Source organism: Oncorhynchus mykiss, chromosome 18 (genome assembly GCF_057628025.1).
Source record: "Oncorhynchus mykiss isolate SJ-2025 chromosome 18, ASM5762802v1, whole genome shotgun sequence".
NCBI classification, from domain to species: Eukaryota; Metazoa; Chordata; class Actinopteri; order Salmoniformes; family Salmonidae; genus Oncorhynchus; species Oncorhynchus mykiss.
In genome coordinates, this window is record NC_143039.1 from 73,890,976 (window position 1) to 73,908,646 (window position 17,671).

General features: G+C 42.8%; 2 protein-coding genes and 4 non-coding genes across 10 annotated transcripts; all 6 read left to right on the top strand.

The window, feature by feature from the left end:
* Nucleotides 1–159: 159 nt before the first annotated feature.
* On the top strand, nucleotides 160–8,105 carry LOC110496718 (uncharacterized). 5 transcript variants are annotated; one of them, XM_090209397.1, is made up of 14 exons: nucleotides 160–1,635; nucleotides 1,856–1,913; nucleotides 2,134–2,171; nucleotides 2,583–2,646; nucleotides 2,861–2,934; nucleotides 3,199–3,255; nucleotides 4,283–4,346; nucleotides 4,564–4,627; nucleotides 4,869–4,924; nucleotides 5,312–5,400; nucleotides 5,599–5,660; nucleotides 5,973–6,041; nucleotides 7,554–7,615; nucleotides 7,798–8,105. In XM_090209397.1, the coding sequence occupies exons 1-6, from the start codon at nucleotides 1,595–1,597 to the stop codon at nucleotides 3,236–3,238; spliced, it is 315 nt and encodes a 104-aa protein (XP_090065523.1). In that variant the 5' UTR covers nucleotides 160–1,594; the 3' UTR covers nucleotides 3,239–3,255; nucleotides 4,283–4,346; nucleotides 4,564–4,627; nucleotides 4,869–4,924; nucleotides 5,312–5,400; nucleotides 5,599–5,660; nucleotides 5,973–6,041; nucleotides 7,554–7,615; nucleotides 7,798–8,105. The 5 variants fall into 3 exon arrangements, with proteins under 5 accessions (XP_090065523.1, XP_090065524.1, XP_090065526.1 ...); XM_090209398.1 differs by lacking the exons at nucleotides 2,861–2,934; nucleotides 3,199–3,255; nucleotides 4,283–4,346 and having other exon boundaries at nucleotides 890–1,635; XM_090209399.1 differs by lacking the exons at nucleotides 2,583–2,646; nucleotides 2,861–2,934; nucleotides 3,199–3,255 and having other exon boundaries at nucleotides 890–1,635.
* Nucleotides 2,412–2,491, top strand: LOC118941237 (small nucleolar RNA SNORD53/SNORD92). The gene has a single exon (XR_005037566.2). It is a non-coding gene; the product is annotated as a small nucleolar RNA SNORD53/SNORD92 (small nucleolar RNA).
* On the top strand, nucleotides 4,109–4,191 carry LOC118941238 (small nucleolar RNA SNORD53/SNORD92). Its single transcript, XR_005037567.2, has one exon. It is a non-coding gene; the product is annotated as a small nucleolar RNA SNORD53/SNORD92 (small nucleolar RNA).
* LOC118941239 (small nucleolar RNA SNORD53/SNORD92) lies at nucleotides 5,145–5,224 on the top strand. The gene has a single exon (XR_005037568.2). It is a non-coding gene; the product is annotated as a small nucleolar RNA SNORD53/SNORD92 (small nucleolar RNA).
* On the top strand, nucleotides 5,815–5,897 carry LOC118941230 (small nucleolar RNA Z195/SNORD33/SNORD32 family). The gene has a single exon (XR_005037559.1). It is a non-coding gene; the product is annotated as a small nucleolar RNA Z195/SNORD33/SNORD32 family (small nucleolar RNA).
* Nucleotides 8,106–8,930: 825 nt separating the features above from the next.
* On the top strand, nucleotides 8,931–17,098 carry LOC110496717 (uncharacterized). Its single transcript, XM_036953567.2, has 3 exons — nucleotides 8,931–9,227; nucleotides 9,494–11,106; nucleotides 13,729–17,098. The coding sequence occupies exon 2, from the start codon at nucleotides 10,163–10,165 to the stop codon at nucleotides 11,081–11,083; it is 921 nt and encodes a 306-aa protein (XP_036809462.2). The 5' UTR covers nucleotides 8,931–9,227; nucleotides 9,494–10,162; the 3' UTR covers nucleotides 11,084–11,106; nucleotides 13,729–17,098.
* Nucleotides 17,099–17,671: the final 573 nt, after the last annotated feature.

The window sequence follows — 17,671 nt, forward strand, 5'->3', positions numbered from 1 at the left end:
CTTTGTAGTTGACTCAAAACTTCATGACCTTCGATGACATTATTTTTGAAAAGTACATGTAAATCGACATGTAGGTACAAATTAGGACCATTTTTTTTAATCCCCCATAATGCAACACACTTTGAAAGGCGTGAATGATAGCTTGGGAAAAATCCAAACACTTATTAAAAGACACACCCTATCCCCTCAGCCCTCATTTTAAGTGGACACTTCTGATGACGTCTGACGACTATACACTTACAGGGCAAGGGAGGAAGGAATTATTTTTACGTGGAAAATTCAGGAAATTCGTCACTCGTTCATCCCGTGATGATTGTGTTTTCAGACTCCGGTAGCTTTATATGCGCTACAGTCAATTATGAGTGCACGTCTACTTATATGAAATGTATAAATTATTAATATACGCTTACTGTATGATAGCTAGCAAATTAACCGTAGCCTGCCTAGCTGGAACTTCTGAAAGAAAATGTTATATTTCCTAAAGATAACCAAACAAAAGCATATTTCTTTTTTTCCAATAGATGTGTTTGTGCCGTCCTGTGCGTTAGTAGCACAATTTCTAACCTATTTGTATTCGTTTTCACTTGTCCATTAATGTTGTTTTTATGTTTTCGGCGATTTTTCTTAGTGGAAGTAAAATCGCCGCTTATTGAATTATGGGGAGTTTCAGGCCTCGGAGTGAACATAATTGTACACTCGCAAAGCTGACTTAAAAACGAGGGCTGATAATTTGGACCGCCGCCAAAATGGCCCCAAGGGCATAAGGCGAGGGTAAGTGGATGAGGGTGTCTTTTTAAGTGTTTGGACCGAAAGTAAATATGTTTTTGTTTGATTATCTTTTGGAAATTGTAGAAATAAAACATTTTCCTTGTACAGAAGTTCCAGCTAGGCAGGCCAACATTCGTTAGCTAATTAATTTACTAGCTATCAAACAGTAGGCATGAATCATGTTATATATTTAATATAAGTAGACATGCAATCATAATTGACTGAAGCGCATATAAAACCACCACAAGCTACCGGTGGCTGAAAACAATCATCACGGGATGAACGAGTGGCCAATTTCCGGCCCAGCGGTGGTCCACTTAAAAATCATTCTTTCCTTGCCTTTCAAGTTTTTACTCGTCAGACATGATACTTCATCAGAAGTGTCCACTTAATTTGAGGGCGGAGGGTATAGGGTGTGTCTTTGTAGTGTTTGGACTGTGAACTAGTGCCCATAATGAGTATTTGGTCGGAGGTTGAGAAATCTCAGAAAAATTGTCTATATTTTCCCGTTTCTTTCTGTCACGTTGTAAATATTTACCCCAAAACAAACCTGGAAATTTAGACAATACAATATTGTGTATATAAACATCAGTATGGGATATGCATGAAAATAAAAAACAGGCATTATATATGCTAGCCATAAAGTTGTAAGGACCCAGCCTTATAAATTGAACGCACCCTCGTTCCTGAGGCCTTTCTCCCGTCAAGACGCTCGCGTGAGCAGGTGAAAAAGATGAGCGCAAAATGAAGAACGGCATTACATGTTTTTTATGTCAGTAAAAGTACAACCAAGACGGGCTGGCGATACGTGTTGTAAAGTCAGCGAATGCGGTTGAGAGGTTGCCCAAGCCACAATAAGTTTGCAAGGTAAGTTTAGCAACTACTTAGCTACCTAGCAGAAACACCATGTGCGCATGCGGTGCCGACTTGTCTATATATATATATATATATATATATATATATTAGCTTTCATAAATCATACCAGAGTAATGCAGTGTATAGATGCACATTGCTGCATGTATTCTGCTGGTACACATTCAACTGATTTGGAATTACATTAATATAACCCCCCCCTCTTCTCTTCCAGACTGCTCTCAGCCAACATTGAAATGCGTATCGCAAGCAGTCTAGGATCGCTATTCAAGGTGAGGTTGTTAGCTAGCACTGAAATAATGACGTGCTTGGAGAATGGAGACGGGAGTGTTGATGATGATTCACTAGACTAGAGTCTCTGATTTACAGTGATGTTCTTTCACAGTGCACTGACACACACTGCCCCCAATAATGTTTAATTAACGTTACCCATTCCTTTCATTTTTATAGAAAACGAAACTAATGTAACCCGTTGGGGGGGCTCTCTTTCAGGAAAATGGAGGGCAGTTCCAAACAGGCTCTAGCACTTGGTGAGTTCTTTTGGCATCAAGAGGGAGACAAAAAATGGGGTCTTGGGAAGTTGGCTCCATTAGGTCAGTGGTTCCCAACCAGGGATACTAGACCCATCCACAGGCTGTACTTGAGGTAAAATGCACATGGGGGGGGACGACGACTGGTTAGAGCAGAGTTCAGTTGGGACAGTGACTAGACGTTTGACCCTCTGCATTAGGTGGTCATCAGTATGACTAACAATCAACTGTTGTATTGGTTAAACATGATGATTCTGAGAATGGTTTCGCAATCTACGCTGACATTTGTGATGTCATGTTTCTCTTGGCTATCTGATTTAACCGCTGTTCACACTAGACACCATTTTAAGTTGGACTGTTACATTGTTATACAAAAGGTAATGTAAACTCTTTTATCCATCTCAAACACAGCATGCTCCAGAAGAGGCTTGCTTCCCACGTTCTGCCCTGTGTGAAGAAGAGATGGCAAACTCCTGTAAGTATTCAGATAATTGAGGGTAGCAGACTAATACAAAGCTGTCATGGAAGTTAGTTCCATCAGTGTGCATTAATGATGATTTCCTAGACTAGAGTCTCTGAATACAACATGAAGTTAACTTCACAGTGCACTGAAAATGCATGCTGGATATTCTACCATTTAGGAAGTTGGAAGTTCCTATTGATTCTAATGCTTTTCATTACTTTTGCAGACTGAGAATGATGGATGGACGATGGGTGCATTCTGTTACAAGACTCTTAACTCTTTGATGTCAAATGCTACTTGGTAAGCTTAAGTAATTTTCAAAGATTTATGACTGAATGCATCAGCTTACCTGTGGCTGTGAAGCAGCAATGTGATTAGTATCTTCAGTGTCTATGATGATTGCGATTTCGGTTCCTGAATTAAACTGATGCTTTCTCGCAGCGCACTGAGACAATGACATGAGATGTGACGAGTTAGCGAGTCAAGTCAATTTCATGTTTTTATTCCAGTTCTCATATGGAGAACATCACTAATTTAAAAAGGGTGGGTTTTGGTCTCTTTCAGGGTAATGGACAAAATGGCGTCCCAAGTGGTGTGCGTCTAAAACGGCATCCGTTGCTGGTGAGTTCTGACATCTCTGGACGGAGAAGAGTTCCCAGCCATTTACTTCATTAGCCAGCTGGTTACTTGTGTTAAACTAGATTTGTACATTGCGGCATTATGTCAATATGGTGCTGAGCGATTAACTGTAATGTCAGTTGTTTTTTAATCTAGTTGATTGATGTCTTGTTTAATTCCACTTGTTTTTCCTGTGCTCAATGCTTACATAACACTGCAGTTTCTCTAGAGATACATCGGATCAATCCGTACTGTGCGATGTAGCTGGCCAATGTTCTACATAGTTTAGTGCAGAGAACATGTTAATAACCACAATGATCATAATCCATTGCAGTTATTTGTCTGGTCTTGTTACCTTATTTATTTATTTTTTTACACCTGCTACGTAAGAGACAGAAGAATGTGTGATCAGGGGGGGGGCACATAGCGAGAAATTTGTGTTTTATGCAGTCAAGTATGCTTTTACTTTGAAACAACAACTACTAAAATAGGACGTACCCGACCGCATGGACAACCGCTCTGTAGAGATGAGATGACTTGGACTCTAAATAGTCCTCAAATAATAGACATGTAATATACAACAGCTGGGGAAAATGTTATTAAAGTGATGTGAATAACTGATGGTTAGTACATGATAGGCAGTCATTACCATCATGGGGGCTTTGGTTTTATTCTGGTTACAACATTCGGCCCAGATGACGTGTAGTTCGTTTAATGATTTGAAAAGGACATCCTGAAGAAGCACTTAACCGCTCGGCACTAGGGATGGATGGAGTTTCTATGTCTGGCTGACGCCCAGCTCAGTTGCATTCTAGGTGGTTGTCGGTATGACTTAATGATCAACTGTTGTATTGGTTAAACATGATGATTCTCTGAGAATGGTTTCGCAAACTACGCTGACATTTTGTGATGTCATGTTTCTCTTGGCTATCTGATTTAACCGCTGTTCACACTAGACACCATTTTAAGTTGGACTGTTACATTGTTATACAAAAGGTAATGTTAATTCTTTTATCCATCTCAAACACAGCATGCTCCAGAAGAGGCTTGCTTCCCACGTTCTGCCCTGTGTGAAGAAGAGGTGGCAAACTCCTGTAAGTATTCAGATAATTATTGAGGGTAGCAGACTAATACAAAGCTGTCATGGAAGTTAGTTCCATCAGTGTGCATTAATGATGATTTCCTAGACTAGAGTCTCTGAATACAACATGAAGTTAACTTCACAGTGCACTGAAAATGCATGCTGGATATTCTACCATTTAGGAAGTTGGAAGTTCCTATTGATTCTAATGCTTTTCATTACTTTTGCAGACTGAGAATGATGGATACATTCTGTCGCAGGACTCCAACCCATTGATGACCAAAGTTATACTTGGTAAGAATTACAGTGTTATTCATGACAATATGCGTCAGATTACAAGTGGCTGTGATGCGATAATGCCATTAGTATCGTCAGTGTCTATGATGATTGCGATTTCGGTTCCTGAATTAAACTGATGCTTTCTCGCAGCGCACTGAGACAATGACATGAGAAATGCGGAGAGTAAATTAATTGAGTAGTCTTGAAGATATATTCCTGTTCTCACGTTCAAGATGTCAATTGGTTCGTCTTTCAGGATACTGGACAAGATGACGTCCCAATGGTGTGCATCTGAAACGGCATCCGCTGATGGTGAGTTCAGACATCTCTGGACGGGAGAATAGTTCCCAGGCACTTGCTTTATGGTTGCTAGCTGGTTATTTGTGTTTAGAAATTCAGTTTGTCAAACATAGCAATTTGTCAGGACGGTATTGGATGACATTTCCATGACTAGATGACTCCTAGCTCAGTTGCAGCTCAGTTGCATTCCAGGTGGTCATCAGTATGACTAACGATCAACAGAGTTATTGGTTAAACATGATGATTCTGAGAATGGTTTCGCAATCAACGCTGACATTTGTGATGTCATGTTTATCTTGGCTATCTGATTTAACCGCTGTTCACCCTAGACATTCAAGTTAGCTTGTTACATTGTTATACATATTGTCATGTGTTAACTCTTTCCGTCTCTTAACACAGCGTGCTCAGTCTCCCAGAGAGACTTGCCTCCAGTGTCCTGCCCTGAGGGAAGAAGATATGGCTGGATCCCAATGAGATGGCGAACTCCTGTAAGTATTCAGATAATACAAAACCGTCATCATGGAAGTTAGTTCCATCAGTGTGCATTAATGATGATTTCCTAGACTAGAGTCTCTGAATACAACATGAAGTTAACTTCACAGTGCACTGAAAATGCATACTGCGTTGTCCTAACATGCATGAATTCAAAGTTTCTATTGATTCTAATGATTTTCATTACTTTGTAGACAGAAAGTGGGATGGAAGATGGATACATTCTGTTGCAAGGCTCCAACCCCCTTGATATTTGGTGAGTATTAAAGTAATCGCCTTTGAGGTTTAGTGGCTCCTTGCCTCGGGAGAACCATTAGCTGTGAAGCAATAATTCCCTAGGCTGTAGATAAATGCATTTATCAAAGTACTTTAAAAAAAAAAAAAAAAATGAAAATTTAAAAAATTGTTTGCTTGTCAGTGATGTTTACCACAGTAACGTATTTGAGTTTAACGACCATGAGAATACTTTACATGCACTACCATCTGAGACATAAAGCAACCTCCTTGAGGCATCTGAACCCCGGGTTGTGGCAGTTGTCTTGACTTGGATACGTTTCTTACCTTCCAGGTCCAGCTGCCTGATGGCAATCTACTTGGCGGTCTTGCTGCCGTTGTGGCAATGCGAATGTTCGACTGGGTGAGTGAAGGCCTATTTATTTTTGAATCCATGAATACCAATCTTGTGACTGATCAAGGAGTACATAATCACTTGAGGCGTTAGATTTTTAATAGGGCTGTTGAATGATTTTCTTAAAGGTTTTTTAAAAGTTTTAAAAAAAAACTTAACTGGGCTAGTCAGTTAAGAACAAATTCTTATTTTCAATGATGGCCTAGGAACAGTGGGATAACTGCCTGTTCAGGGGCAGAACAACAGATTTGTACCTTGTCAGCTCGGGGATTTGAACTTGCAACCTTCCGGTTAGTCCAATGCTCTAACCACTAGGCTACCCTGCCGCCCCAACAATCAAAGTATAGTATGCCTTTATGGGACAAACGCAAAATAATCGATCAGAAACCAAATGCTACCCATGGTTTAAGCAGGCCTACTCTTATAAATGTTCTTAAATATATTCTGATTTTTAGATAATGTTGCACAAACATGCTAATCTAGGCCAGGATTTGTACCAGGTTGGATTAGCTAGCTACGTTTGCTTTGACCAAACCAGCTAACCAGGGATTAGCATTAGCGGCTAACACTATTTATTTTAGCCACAACTTCCTAAGAGGACAAACTAGCTATTTGCAAACAGATATAAACTAATAGTGTCATTGTAAGGGGGGGGGGGGGGGGGGGGGGGGGTACTGGGAATAAGTGTTGCTGAGAAGCACCCTAATTGTCTAATTTAGCCCATTGTAGGGCATGGGAATTGTTCTGATCAGCTATTGTGAAAGATTAAACCACTAACTAAATCTGAATATAAAATGACAGCCTAAACCTGCCCTGCTTTACACAACCCAAAATATTGTCCGCCCCCAACAGAATCCATTACACATTTGGTTTCATAATGTGTTTGATGCAGTTACCAAAAATAATGCCAAATGCTGCCTTAGTTTTCAATGCGTGAGACATAATCTGTGGTGTGAAATGCGAGTTGGTGTCACTCGGTATCTTAAGACAGGCAGTGTTGCTGCGTGAGGTGGGCTAGCGATAACGTTAGATTCATATTTGTGCAAAACCAGATATGAAACAAAATGGCTGAAACACTGCTGCATTTAAACTATAAATCACAACTCTCATGGCCCACTTGACTTCTGACAATTTTTATGAAATGCTCTCACTATAGCGTGCAGTGAACACCTGCCAACGTGGCTGGTGAATTAGATATTCTTACCTGACAGTCTGCCTGTTTTTGGTGTTTTTTTGTCCCTATCTGGATATGTTAACTATTTAGCAGTCTTATGGCTTTGCGGTAGAAGCTGTTCAGAGCGTTGTCTATGGCTGCGATTTCGGTTCCTTAATTATTTACTAATTTTTGTGGTACTGACATGTTAATTAAGCTTATCCAGTAGTCTTACCTCAAAGATTAGAGTTGTCATTGATAACCTCTTAATGATTTGCAGTGTTTCAGACAACTGTTTCTTAAGGGAGATGTGGCATTATTCCATATGCACTTTGTAATGGTACTAATTGCTGCAATTTTACTTGCAGGTTTGCAATGTTGAGGTGCCGAGACAACAGATGACACCAGGATTACTTGAGGACCATGACAGGTTAGTCAGTGCAAAAGATAGACGGTTCTGTCTTGTAGCTATGCTGTGGCTTTTATGTGATGAATATACTAGAGTCCCTGATTTCCTATGAATCTCTTTCACAGTGCACTGACACGGATTGTAATTTGTCATAAATTGTTCTCTATGCTACTTGATTGTAACGTTGTGATAATGTTTCTTAGGACTTGAGGATGATGCCGACGCTTGTTGAAGAGCTTCCGTCGTGAAAAAGAGCTGTTCGCCAAGGAGGCATTCCATTGTGTGGACTGTGTATCCATGGCTGTATTTTGTGCCAATGGCAAATTAACTTTGATTTGATCTCCTAAAGGCGCCAAGAGTCAAGTCATGTAGGTGGTATTCCTCTTGACGTTGTCCTTGGACTCCCTTCTACTACAGTCCCCCCCCCCCCCTAAGTAAAGTACTTTGACAACTGCTGATGTAAAAACAAAAAGTTTCTGATAATAAACTTTTAAATTGCCACCAATAAAAAGTAATTTGATTGCAGCATTTGAATAAAGAATGAACGGTCATCCTTGCACTATTTTGTGAGGGCATATATTTTACCGGGGGGGGGGGGGGGACGACGAAGACGACATGTACAAAGGAATGCATACAGAGATTTCCACCCTCAGTTCCCATCTGCCTACATCCCGTTTCCTTCATATGTGGGATCTGCAGTTAAGTGTCTGGGGTGAAGTTACTAAACTTGTTTTGGCGTGCATGGAATTACATGCTTTGCGTCTCTTAGTGATCGTTGCTTGAATCTCATGATTAGTGCTGGCAGGCAGCAATGCTGTGATTTCATTTTTGTTGTAGCAACCACCTACGTTTAAACGAGTCGATACAGTTCATATTAGACGTTATAACGGACTTATCAACAGCGAGAATGGACGGTACTAGTCAAGTAACAAATGTGCCCGACTGGTGGTCTCGAAAGTGACCTTATCAATATGCAACCCGTTTTATATTTTAATTTAACGGTTGCTTTCTAAGTGGTTTTGAGGTCAACGTCTGAGCGTTTCACATAGACACTGCAGCTATATGGAACATGTGTATTAGGTTCCTGAATAGCCCTTACTATAGACTGGTTTTCACACGATATTTAAGGAATAGCCCATACTATAGACTGGTTTTCACACAAGATATTAATGGAATAACCCATACTATAGACTGGTTTTCACACGATATTTAAGGAATAGCCCTTACTATAGACTGGTTTTCACACAAGGTACAGTAGACACCATTATTTAAGCGGAGGATATAATGTGCTCGGACTAAACCATATTGAAACAGATGAGCAATTAACTTGGCCCGTGTCTTTTGTTCCTGTCATCTCGGAAATACGTGAACTGTTTCCGGTTTCAGGTGCGTTCTATTGTAACTAGCTAGGTTTGCACATAACCAGTATGCGACTTTTCCCCGTTTCGACGTTAAAAGGTTTCCTAGACACTTAGCTAATGTCATATGAACACCTGTAAACTGTCCCAGTCGATTTGTTGGATGATTCCACGACGTTAAGATACACATTTGAATTGTCAAGCGAACGAAAGCCTTTTATACGTGGTGGTCTTTGCTAACTAGCCTAGCCTCAAACTGTCTAAAAGAGACCAAGGTGAGTGTCGCTTTTTCAACTCACGACTTGATTTGTGACAACTGAATAACTTGATTTAACAAGACTAGTTGTCAAACTTTTGCCATAATTTTTTTTTTGTGTGTGTGCAAACATAACTATACCAGGCTAATGTCAGAAAAAGTAGCAAGTTATAGTAGTTAGTTGGTTAGCGGTGAATTTGTGAACTAATTTAGCTAACTAATTATCTTAGGAAGAGCTATAACTTATAATTTATCGACTCATATTGTAATGTTTCCCCTCCCCAGACCAAGAAGTGGAAAAGAGACTACACACAGTTAAATTTGAAGATGAAATATATGTTCTGCTTTTCGTTAGGCTGAGGAACTCCAGAAAAACATTCGTTGTCGAGAGTTGGAAGATTTGCTTGTTGCATTCCTCGACTAAACAATAGTCTTTACCCTGCAATGTTAGCTGGCCATGTACTTTTAGAAAGAACCGTAACAAATTTTACATACTTGGCTAAGTATATTTCTGTAGACTAGGCCTACTAAACTAGCCATTAGCTAATGTCCGTAATTCGTCCGGATATTAGGGATTCTAAACTATTTCTATCACTTCAAAACCAAAGGTAATCTTTTGGTATGGTTTATTTGTTTGACGTTAGTGTTATAAGAGTAAAATTAGGTGAAGAAAGGTGAAAGTCTTGGGGACGATATGTAGCTAGTGAGTACCCTCATTTGAATTTTCCCTTGGGCGTTGGTGGTTGGTTTCGATTTAACACTATTAGGTGTGTCATGTGACTCGTCCTGTGGTACACACTTTCCCTCATCATTCCCAGTGATCTCACGGCAAGGAGAGTTAATTTGACTTATCTAATGTACTATAGCTAGGCTATAGTCTAACAAACCCTCCTACAAAATCTTAAAACGGAAATAAATAGACAGAATTAAGGGCGCTAAACTAAGGGAACTGACATGACAGCTGTAGTAGGAAGAGTTTGGGGGTGGGTGCGTCCCGCTATCTCCTACCGGCCCTGGGGTAGCAAAGCAGGACCTGACAAAACCATGAGGGACAAGCCAGTGGCTGAAGAGCAGCAGACGAGAGGCAGCTGGGGCTTCTTGGGGGGGTTAACAACTTGGGTTTGGGGAGCCGGAGAGAAAAGACAAACAAGTGAACAAACAACATTGATCGAAGAGTACTGGGAAGCAAGTGAGGAGAAAATCCAGTCCAGGGAAGTTGAAGAGCTGGGTGCGGGAAAGCAGGAGGCTGAGGGGAAAGCAGAACATGGTGACTCCAGATGGTGGAATAAGGTTCTGCCACCCTTGCACTTATTCTGGCCGAGAAGAGCTGAACCTGGTGGGCTAAGTCAGAGGAAATGTGTCGGTGCAGGATGGGACTCTGACAAAGATGGGGAGTATTCTGACTACGGAACCCCTCCACCGTCTCCCACACCTAGCTCCTCATTAGCCTTCCGGTTCTTTGCACTCGCCTGGAATGGGGTGATAGTTCCGGAACACTATGAGATCTGCTTCAACCTCCTTCGCCACCTGTTTGACCTGCTCGTGGTGGGCTTCCTGTGGATTGTGTCCCCCCCTACCAAGTTGGTCCTGGAGGTTCTAGGGGTCCAAGGAGGACTGAAGTTGTGGCTCCATGGAATGGCCATGTTTTCTGTCTCCACTGTTGGAATGGCGGGACTGCTTTGGTTGGTCCAAGAGTATCTTCTACAGTTTGCTCTGTTGTATGGCATCGTGCAAGCACTGGTCATCTCTGTCAGCATCCAGCAGAGTGTGATCCTAGGAGAGGGGGATGAGGAGTATGAAAAGGAGGTGGAGGACGTGGAAGTGAGAGACGATGAGGAAGTTACAGAGATGTACTTGACTACAAAGGAAAGATGATCCTTGAATAAAAGTTTGTTTTGGTAAGTTCTGTCAGTCTCTTTCTCCCTCTTTCCCTCTGTTGGATTTTCTGGTCTCTCTCACTGTCCTGATGTACACTGTTTTCCTGACTGTACTACAGCCTAAATGTACCTAGCATGTACAAGGACTCCACTCCTAACCTCCATGATTGTATTTGTCTTTTGTTGTTCATCACTCATTATATACCTGTTTGTTGTAGTTCATATTAAGCAAGGGAGAAAAAAGATCACGCTTATACACTGAACTAAAATATAAACACAACATGTAAAGTGATGGTCCCATGTTTCATGAGCTGAAATAAAAGATCCCAGAAATGTTGCATAGGCACAAAATGCTTATTTCTCATATTTTGTGTACAGATTTGTTTACATCCCTGTTAGTGAGCCTTTCTCTTTTGCCAAGATAATCCACCTGACAGACAAGAAGCTGATTAAACAGCATGATCATTACACAGGTCCACCTTGTGCTGGGGACAAGAAAAGGCCACTCTAAAATGTGCTGTTTTGTCGCACAACATAATGCCACAGATGTCACGTTTTCGGGGAGCATGCAATTGGCATGCTGACTGCAGGAATGTCCATCAGAGCTGTTGCCACAGAATTTAATGTTAATTTCTCTACCACAAGCCTCCAACGTCGTTTTAGAGAATTTGGTAGTATGTCCAACCAGCCTCACAACTGCATTGTCAGATGGGGGGGGGGGGGGGATTTATGTCTTTATTAAAGCCCTTTTGTGGGGAAAATCTCATTGTGATTGGCTGGCCACGCCCCTTCCCAGTCATGTGAAATCCATAGATTTGGGCTTCATACATTTATTTCAATTGACTGGTTTCCTTATATCAGCTGTAATTCAGCAAAATCTTTGAAATTGTTGCATTTATATTTTTGTTCAGTATAGAACAGTGATGTAGTTTCATGAGGTTATATTATTGTGGTTTTCATGGTTATTCAACTGTACAGACTATGCAGACTGTTCTTGTCTAGGTTGGCAATGTTCCCACTGCCACAAACACCTCTGCTTGGAGCTATTTTAATTCTCCAAGTGGTGTGAAACCAGCTTGAAATAATGAGAAATCAATTGTTTTTTTGGAATGCATATCATTACAGTTTACATAGAGAGAGCAGTATGAAGAAAGGATGGGATTTTATTTGCCTGAAGGGGTGCTGCAATAACAGCCACAAGCAGCAACAGCAGGCCAAAATAACAGCAGGCCAAAATAACAGTAGCAACAGCAGGCCAAAATAACAGTAGCAACAGCAGGCCAAAATAACAGCAGGCCAAAATAACAGCAGCAACAGCAGGCCAAAATAACAGCAGCAACAGCAGGCCAAAATAACAGCAGCAACAGCAGGCCAAAATAACAGCAGCAACAGCAGGCCAGAATAACAGCAGCAACAGCAGGCCAAAATAACAGCAGCAACAGCAGGCCAAAATAACAGCAGCAACAGCAGGCCAAAATAACACCAGGGACAGCAGGCCAAAATAACAGCAGGGACAAAATAACAGCAGCAACAGCAGGCCAAAATAACAGCAGCAACAGCAGGCCAAAATAACAGCAGGGACAAAATAACAGCAGCGACAGCAGGCCAAAATAACAGCAGGGCCAAAATAACAGCAGCAACAACAGGCCAAAATAACAGCAGCAACAGCAGGCCAAAATAACACCAGGGACAGCAGGCCAAAATAACAGCAGGGACAAAATAACAGCAGCAACAGCAGGCCAAAATAACAGCAGCAACAGCAGGCCAAAATAACAGCAGGGACAAAATAACAGCAGCAACAGCAGGCCAAAATAACAGCAGCAACAGCAGGCCAAAATAACAGCAGGGACAAAATAACAGCAGCAACAGTGGAACAAAATAACAGCAGCAACAGCAGGCCAGAATAACAGCAGCAACAGCAGGGACAAAATAACAGCAGCAACAGCAGGCCAAAATAACAGCAGCAACAGCAGGCCAAAATAACAGCAGCAACAGCAGGCCAAAATAACAGCAGGGACAAAATAACAGCAGCAACAGCAGGCCAAAATAACAGCAGCAACAGCAGGCCAAAATAACAGCAGCAACAGCAGGCCAAAATAACAGCAGCAACAGCAGGCCAAAATAACAGCAGGGACAAAATAACAGCAGCAACAGCAGGCCAAAATAACAGCAGCAACAGCAGGCCAAAATAACAGCAGGGACAAAATAACAGCAGCAACAGCAGGCCAAAATAACAGCAGGGACGAAATAACAGCAGCAACAGCAGGGACGAAATAACAGCAGCAACAGCAGGGACGAAATAACAGCAGCAACAGCAGGACAAAATAACAGCAGCAACAGCAGGCCAAAATAACAGCAGCAACAGCAGGCCAAAATAACAGCAGCAACAGCAGGCCAAAATAACAGCAGCAACAGCAGGCCAAAATAACAGCAGCAACAGCAGGCCAAAATAACAGCAGCAACAGCAGGCCAAAATAACAGCAGCAACAGCAGGCCAAAATAACAGCAGCAACAGGCCCACTGGTTTTTGTCCTGCTGTTGTCGTCCTGACTTTCCCATGTGATTTTTGTCATGATTAACTTGAGGCTATTTAAAGCATTTGAACCACAAACTGTTTACTGATTAGCTTTTGTTTTTCCACAGACAATCACCTGACATGGAGGGAAGAGGGATGTTTCGTAAGCCTGACATGCAGGGATTGAGGGAAGTTGTTTCGAGAGCCTATAAATGCAAAGACGAAGACGCATGAAAAGAGCTGAGCCCAGCTGACACTGCAATGAGGAACGGCAGAGGCTGGAGGACTTTAGGCTAACACTTCACTACTGTGATATTCAGTGGCGCTGAAGCAAAGCACATCCACTACAATCTTGGTCATCTAGGCCCAGTGATACCACTGTTGTCGTCTAGGGCCCAGTGATACCACTGTTGTCGTCTAGGGCCCAGTGATACCACTGTTGTCGTCTAGGGCCCAGTGATACCACTGTTGTCGTCTAGGGCCCAGTGATACCACTGTTGTCGTCTAGGGCCCAGTGATACCACCGTTGTCGTCTAGGGCCCAGTGATACCACTGTTGTCGTCTAGGGCCCAGTGATACCACCGTTGTCGTCTAGGGCCCAGTGATACCACCGTTGTCGTCTAGGGCCCAGTGATACCACCGTTGTCGTCTAGGGCCCAGTGATACCACCGTTGTCGTCTAGGGCCCAGTGATACCACCGTTGTCGTCTAGGGCCCAGTGATACCACCGTTGTCGTCTAGGGCCCAGTGATACCACCGTTGTCGTCTAGGGCCCAGTGATACCACCGTTGTCGTCTAGGGCCCAGTGATACCACCGTTGTCGTCTAGGGCCCAGTGATACCACCGTTGTCGTCTAGGGCCCAGTGATGCCACCGTTGTCATCTAGGGCCCAGTGATACCACCGTTGTCGTCTAGGGCCCAGTGATACCACCGTTGTCGTCTAGGGCCCAGTGATACCACCGTTGTCGTCTAGGGCCCAGTGATACCACCGTTGTCGTCTGGGGCCCAGTGATACCACCGTTGTCGTCTAGGGCCCAGTGATACCACCGTTGTCGTCTAGGGGCCCAGTGATACCACCGTTGTCGTCTAGGGGCCCAGTGATACCACCGTTGTCGTCTAGGGCCCAGTGATACCACCGTTGTCGTCTAGGGGCCCAGTGATACCACCGTTGTCGTCTAGGGGCCCAGTGATACCACCGTTGTCGTCTAGGGCCCAGTGATACCACTGTTGTCGTCTAGGGCCCAGTGATACCACCGTTGTCGTCTAGGGGCCCAGTGATACCACCGTTGTCGTCTAGGGGCCCAGTGATACCACCGTTGCCGTCTAGGGCCCAGTGATACCACCGTTGCCGTCTAGGGGCCCAGTGATACCACTGTTGCCGTCTGGGGCCCAGTGATACCACCGTTGTCGTCTAGGGGCCCAGTGATACCACCGTTGCCGTCTAGGGCCCAGTGATACCACCGTTGTCGTCTAGGGGCCCAGTGATACCACCGTTGTCGTCTAGGGCCCAGTGATACCACCGTTGTCGTCTAGGGCCCAGTGATACCACCGTTGTCGTCTAGGGCCCAGTGATACCACCGTTGTCGTCTAGGGCCCAGTGATACCACTGTTGTCGTCTAGGGGCCCAGTGATACCACCGTTGTCGTCTAGGGGCCCAGTGATACCACTGTTGTCGTCTAGGGCCCAGTGATACCACCGTTGTCGTCTAGGGGCCCAGTGATACCACCGTTGTCGTCTAGGGCCCAGTGATACCACTGTTGTCGTCTAGGGCCCAGTGATACCACTGTTGTCGTCTAGGGCCCAGTGATACCACTGTTGTTGTCTAGGGCCCAGTGATACCACTGTTGTCGTCTAGGGCCCAGTGATACCACTGTTGTCGTCTAGGGCCCAGTGATACCACTTGTCGTCTAGGGCCCAGTGATACCACTGTTGTCGTCTAGGGCCCAGTGATACCACTTGTCGTCTAGGGCCCAGTGATACCACTGTTGTCGTCTAGGGCCCAGTGATACCACTTGTCGTCTAGGGCCCAGTGATACCACTGTTGTCGTCTAGGGCCCAGTGATGCCACTTGTTGTCTTAGCACAGTTCTATTGTTACAGAATCCTGTTTCCTTCTAGTTAGACTTCTTTTACATTCATTTTGTTTTGTTCAGACAAACTTTTGAATATCTACTTGACAGATACCAGCACCCTTTCAGGTTTCTTTCTAAGCTTTTTCCAAGCAGATTGTTGTTGTTGTTGTTAGTTTTGGGACATGAGGTTTATTTGCCTTGTATTTCATTTCCTGTGCCTTTAATATTTAATAGTATGCCTTTTATTATATTATCCTTGTCTTTCTCCATCGCAATCAGTGTTAATTGCATTGTAAGTAAACTACACATTGAATATATATTTATCTGTTTTGTCACACGTATGTTTCTGTTTGAAAGGTACGCTACAGTCTTAGTAACACAACTGTTTAAAAATATATATATATTTTTAATCTTACAATTGACCTTACAATTGTCCAGTAGTAAGTTTTGCACAATCACATAGAAACCAACAGTGATGCTCAGGAACACTAATTCTACCTGCAAGATTTTTGTCTCAGCATGTCACAATCTGTAGTAGGCGCGTGTGTAAGAAGAGGATTCTAACCAGTGGAGTCTGGTGGGAGGAGCTGTAAGAGGGCGGGCTCATTGAAACAGAAATAAATGGAACGTATAGAAACCACGTTTGACTCCATTCCACAATTCCATTTCAGCCATTACAATGAGCCCGTTCTCCTAGGGCTCCTCCCACTGGTTCTCACCCACAATGCCCCTGTATTCTAAAAAGCTTTGAAGAACATTTCTAGTTTCTACAATGGCCTTTCCCAGATATTTTTTGTATTTGTAGCATAACATACAGCGATCACAACTTCACAGTGATGCAGAAAGTTATATGATATATATATATATACTCATTGTGTGCTGATAATGGGACCTGTAAACAGTGATACCACATCGGTGATTCCTCTCTGCCTTTTATCTCTCGTGTTTAAATGTCATGTTTGGACTTGTTACTCCACATGTTGTTTACAAAGAAAGATGTCTTGTAATGAGAATGTGCAATGTCTCTCCCCCTCCCTCCAAAGACAAGTGCTGGATCACTGTGAAAATGACGAGGCAGCAACACTTCAACCTGAAAACCCCACCAGGGCCACGTTCAGTTGATCAAACGTTGCAGATAGAAATGTGACGAATAGAGCCGCCAAGGACTCCTTGTTCTACGTTTTCAGAGAGGCGTGTTTGTTCTACATGTATTTCTATCGTAAGGTTCCACGACGGGTCATTCTGAACGCATCCCATGTCAACGTTGTGTTTTGTAAAGGGAACGGATGTGTAATGTAAACAACGTGTTGAGAAAATAAACTTTGGACCTGATACTGTCCTAGATGTCTATACCCATTACTGTACTGTATACTGACTCAGCCTGAAATATTTCCACTGGGTAAATAAATAAAGAAGTGCATTGCTGAATCTCAGAATTTATTTCATTGGCTATGCCATGTGTGTGCTAATTTATCTTTTAATACGCATGGTACTCATTCCATAACACATTTGTAACTATAGGGATCTCCTATCTAATAACAAGGTGTACGTCCCAAAATACACCCTATTATCTATATTGTATCCCAAATAGAACCGTATTCCCTATAGTGTATCCCAAATAGCACCGTATGCCCTATAGTGTATCCCAAATAGCACCGTATGCCCTATAGTGTATCCCAAATAGCACCGTATGCCCTATAGTGTATCCCAAATAGCACCGTATGCCTTATAGTGTACCCCAAATAGCACTCTATTCCCTATAGTGTATTCCAAATAGCACCATATGCCCTGTAGTGTATCCCAAATAGCACCGTATTCCCTATTGTGCACTACTTTTGACCAGGTCTCTGGTACACTATATAGATAATAGGGTGCTATTTGGGATAAACTATAGATAATAGGGTGCTATTTGGGATAAACTATAGATAATAGGGTGCCATTTGGGATAAACTATAGATAATAGGGTGCTATTTGGGATAAACTATAGATAATAGGGTGCTA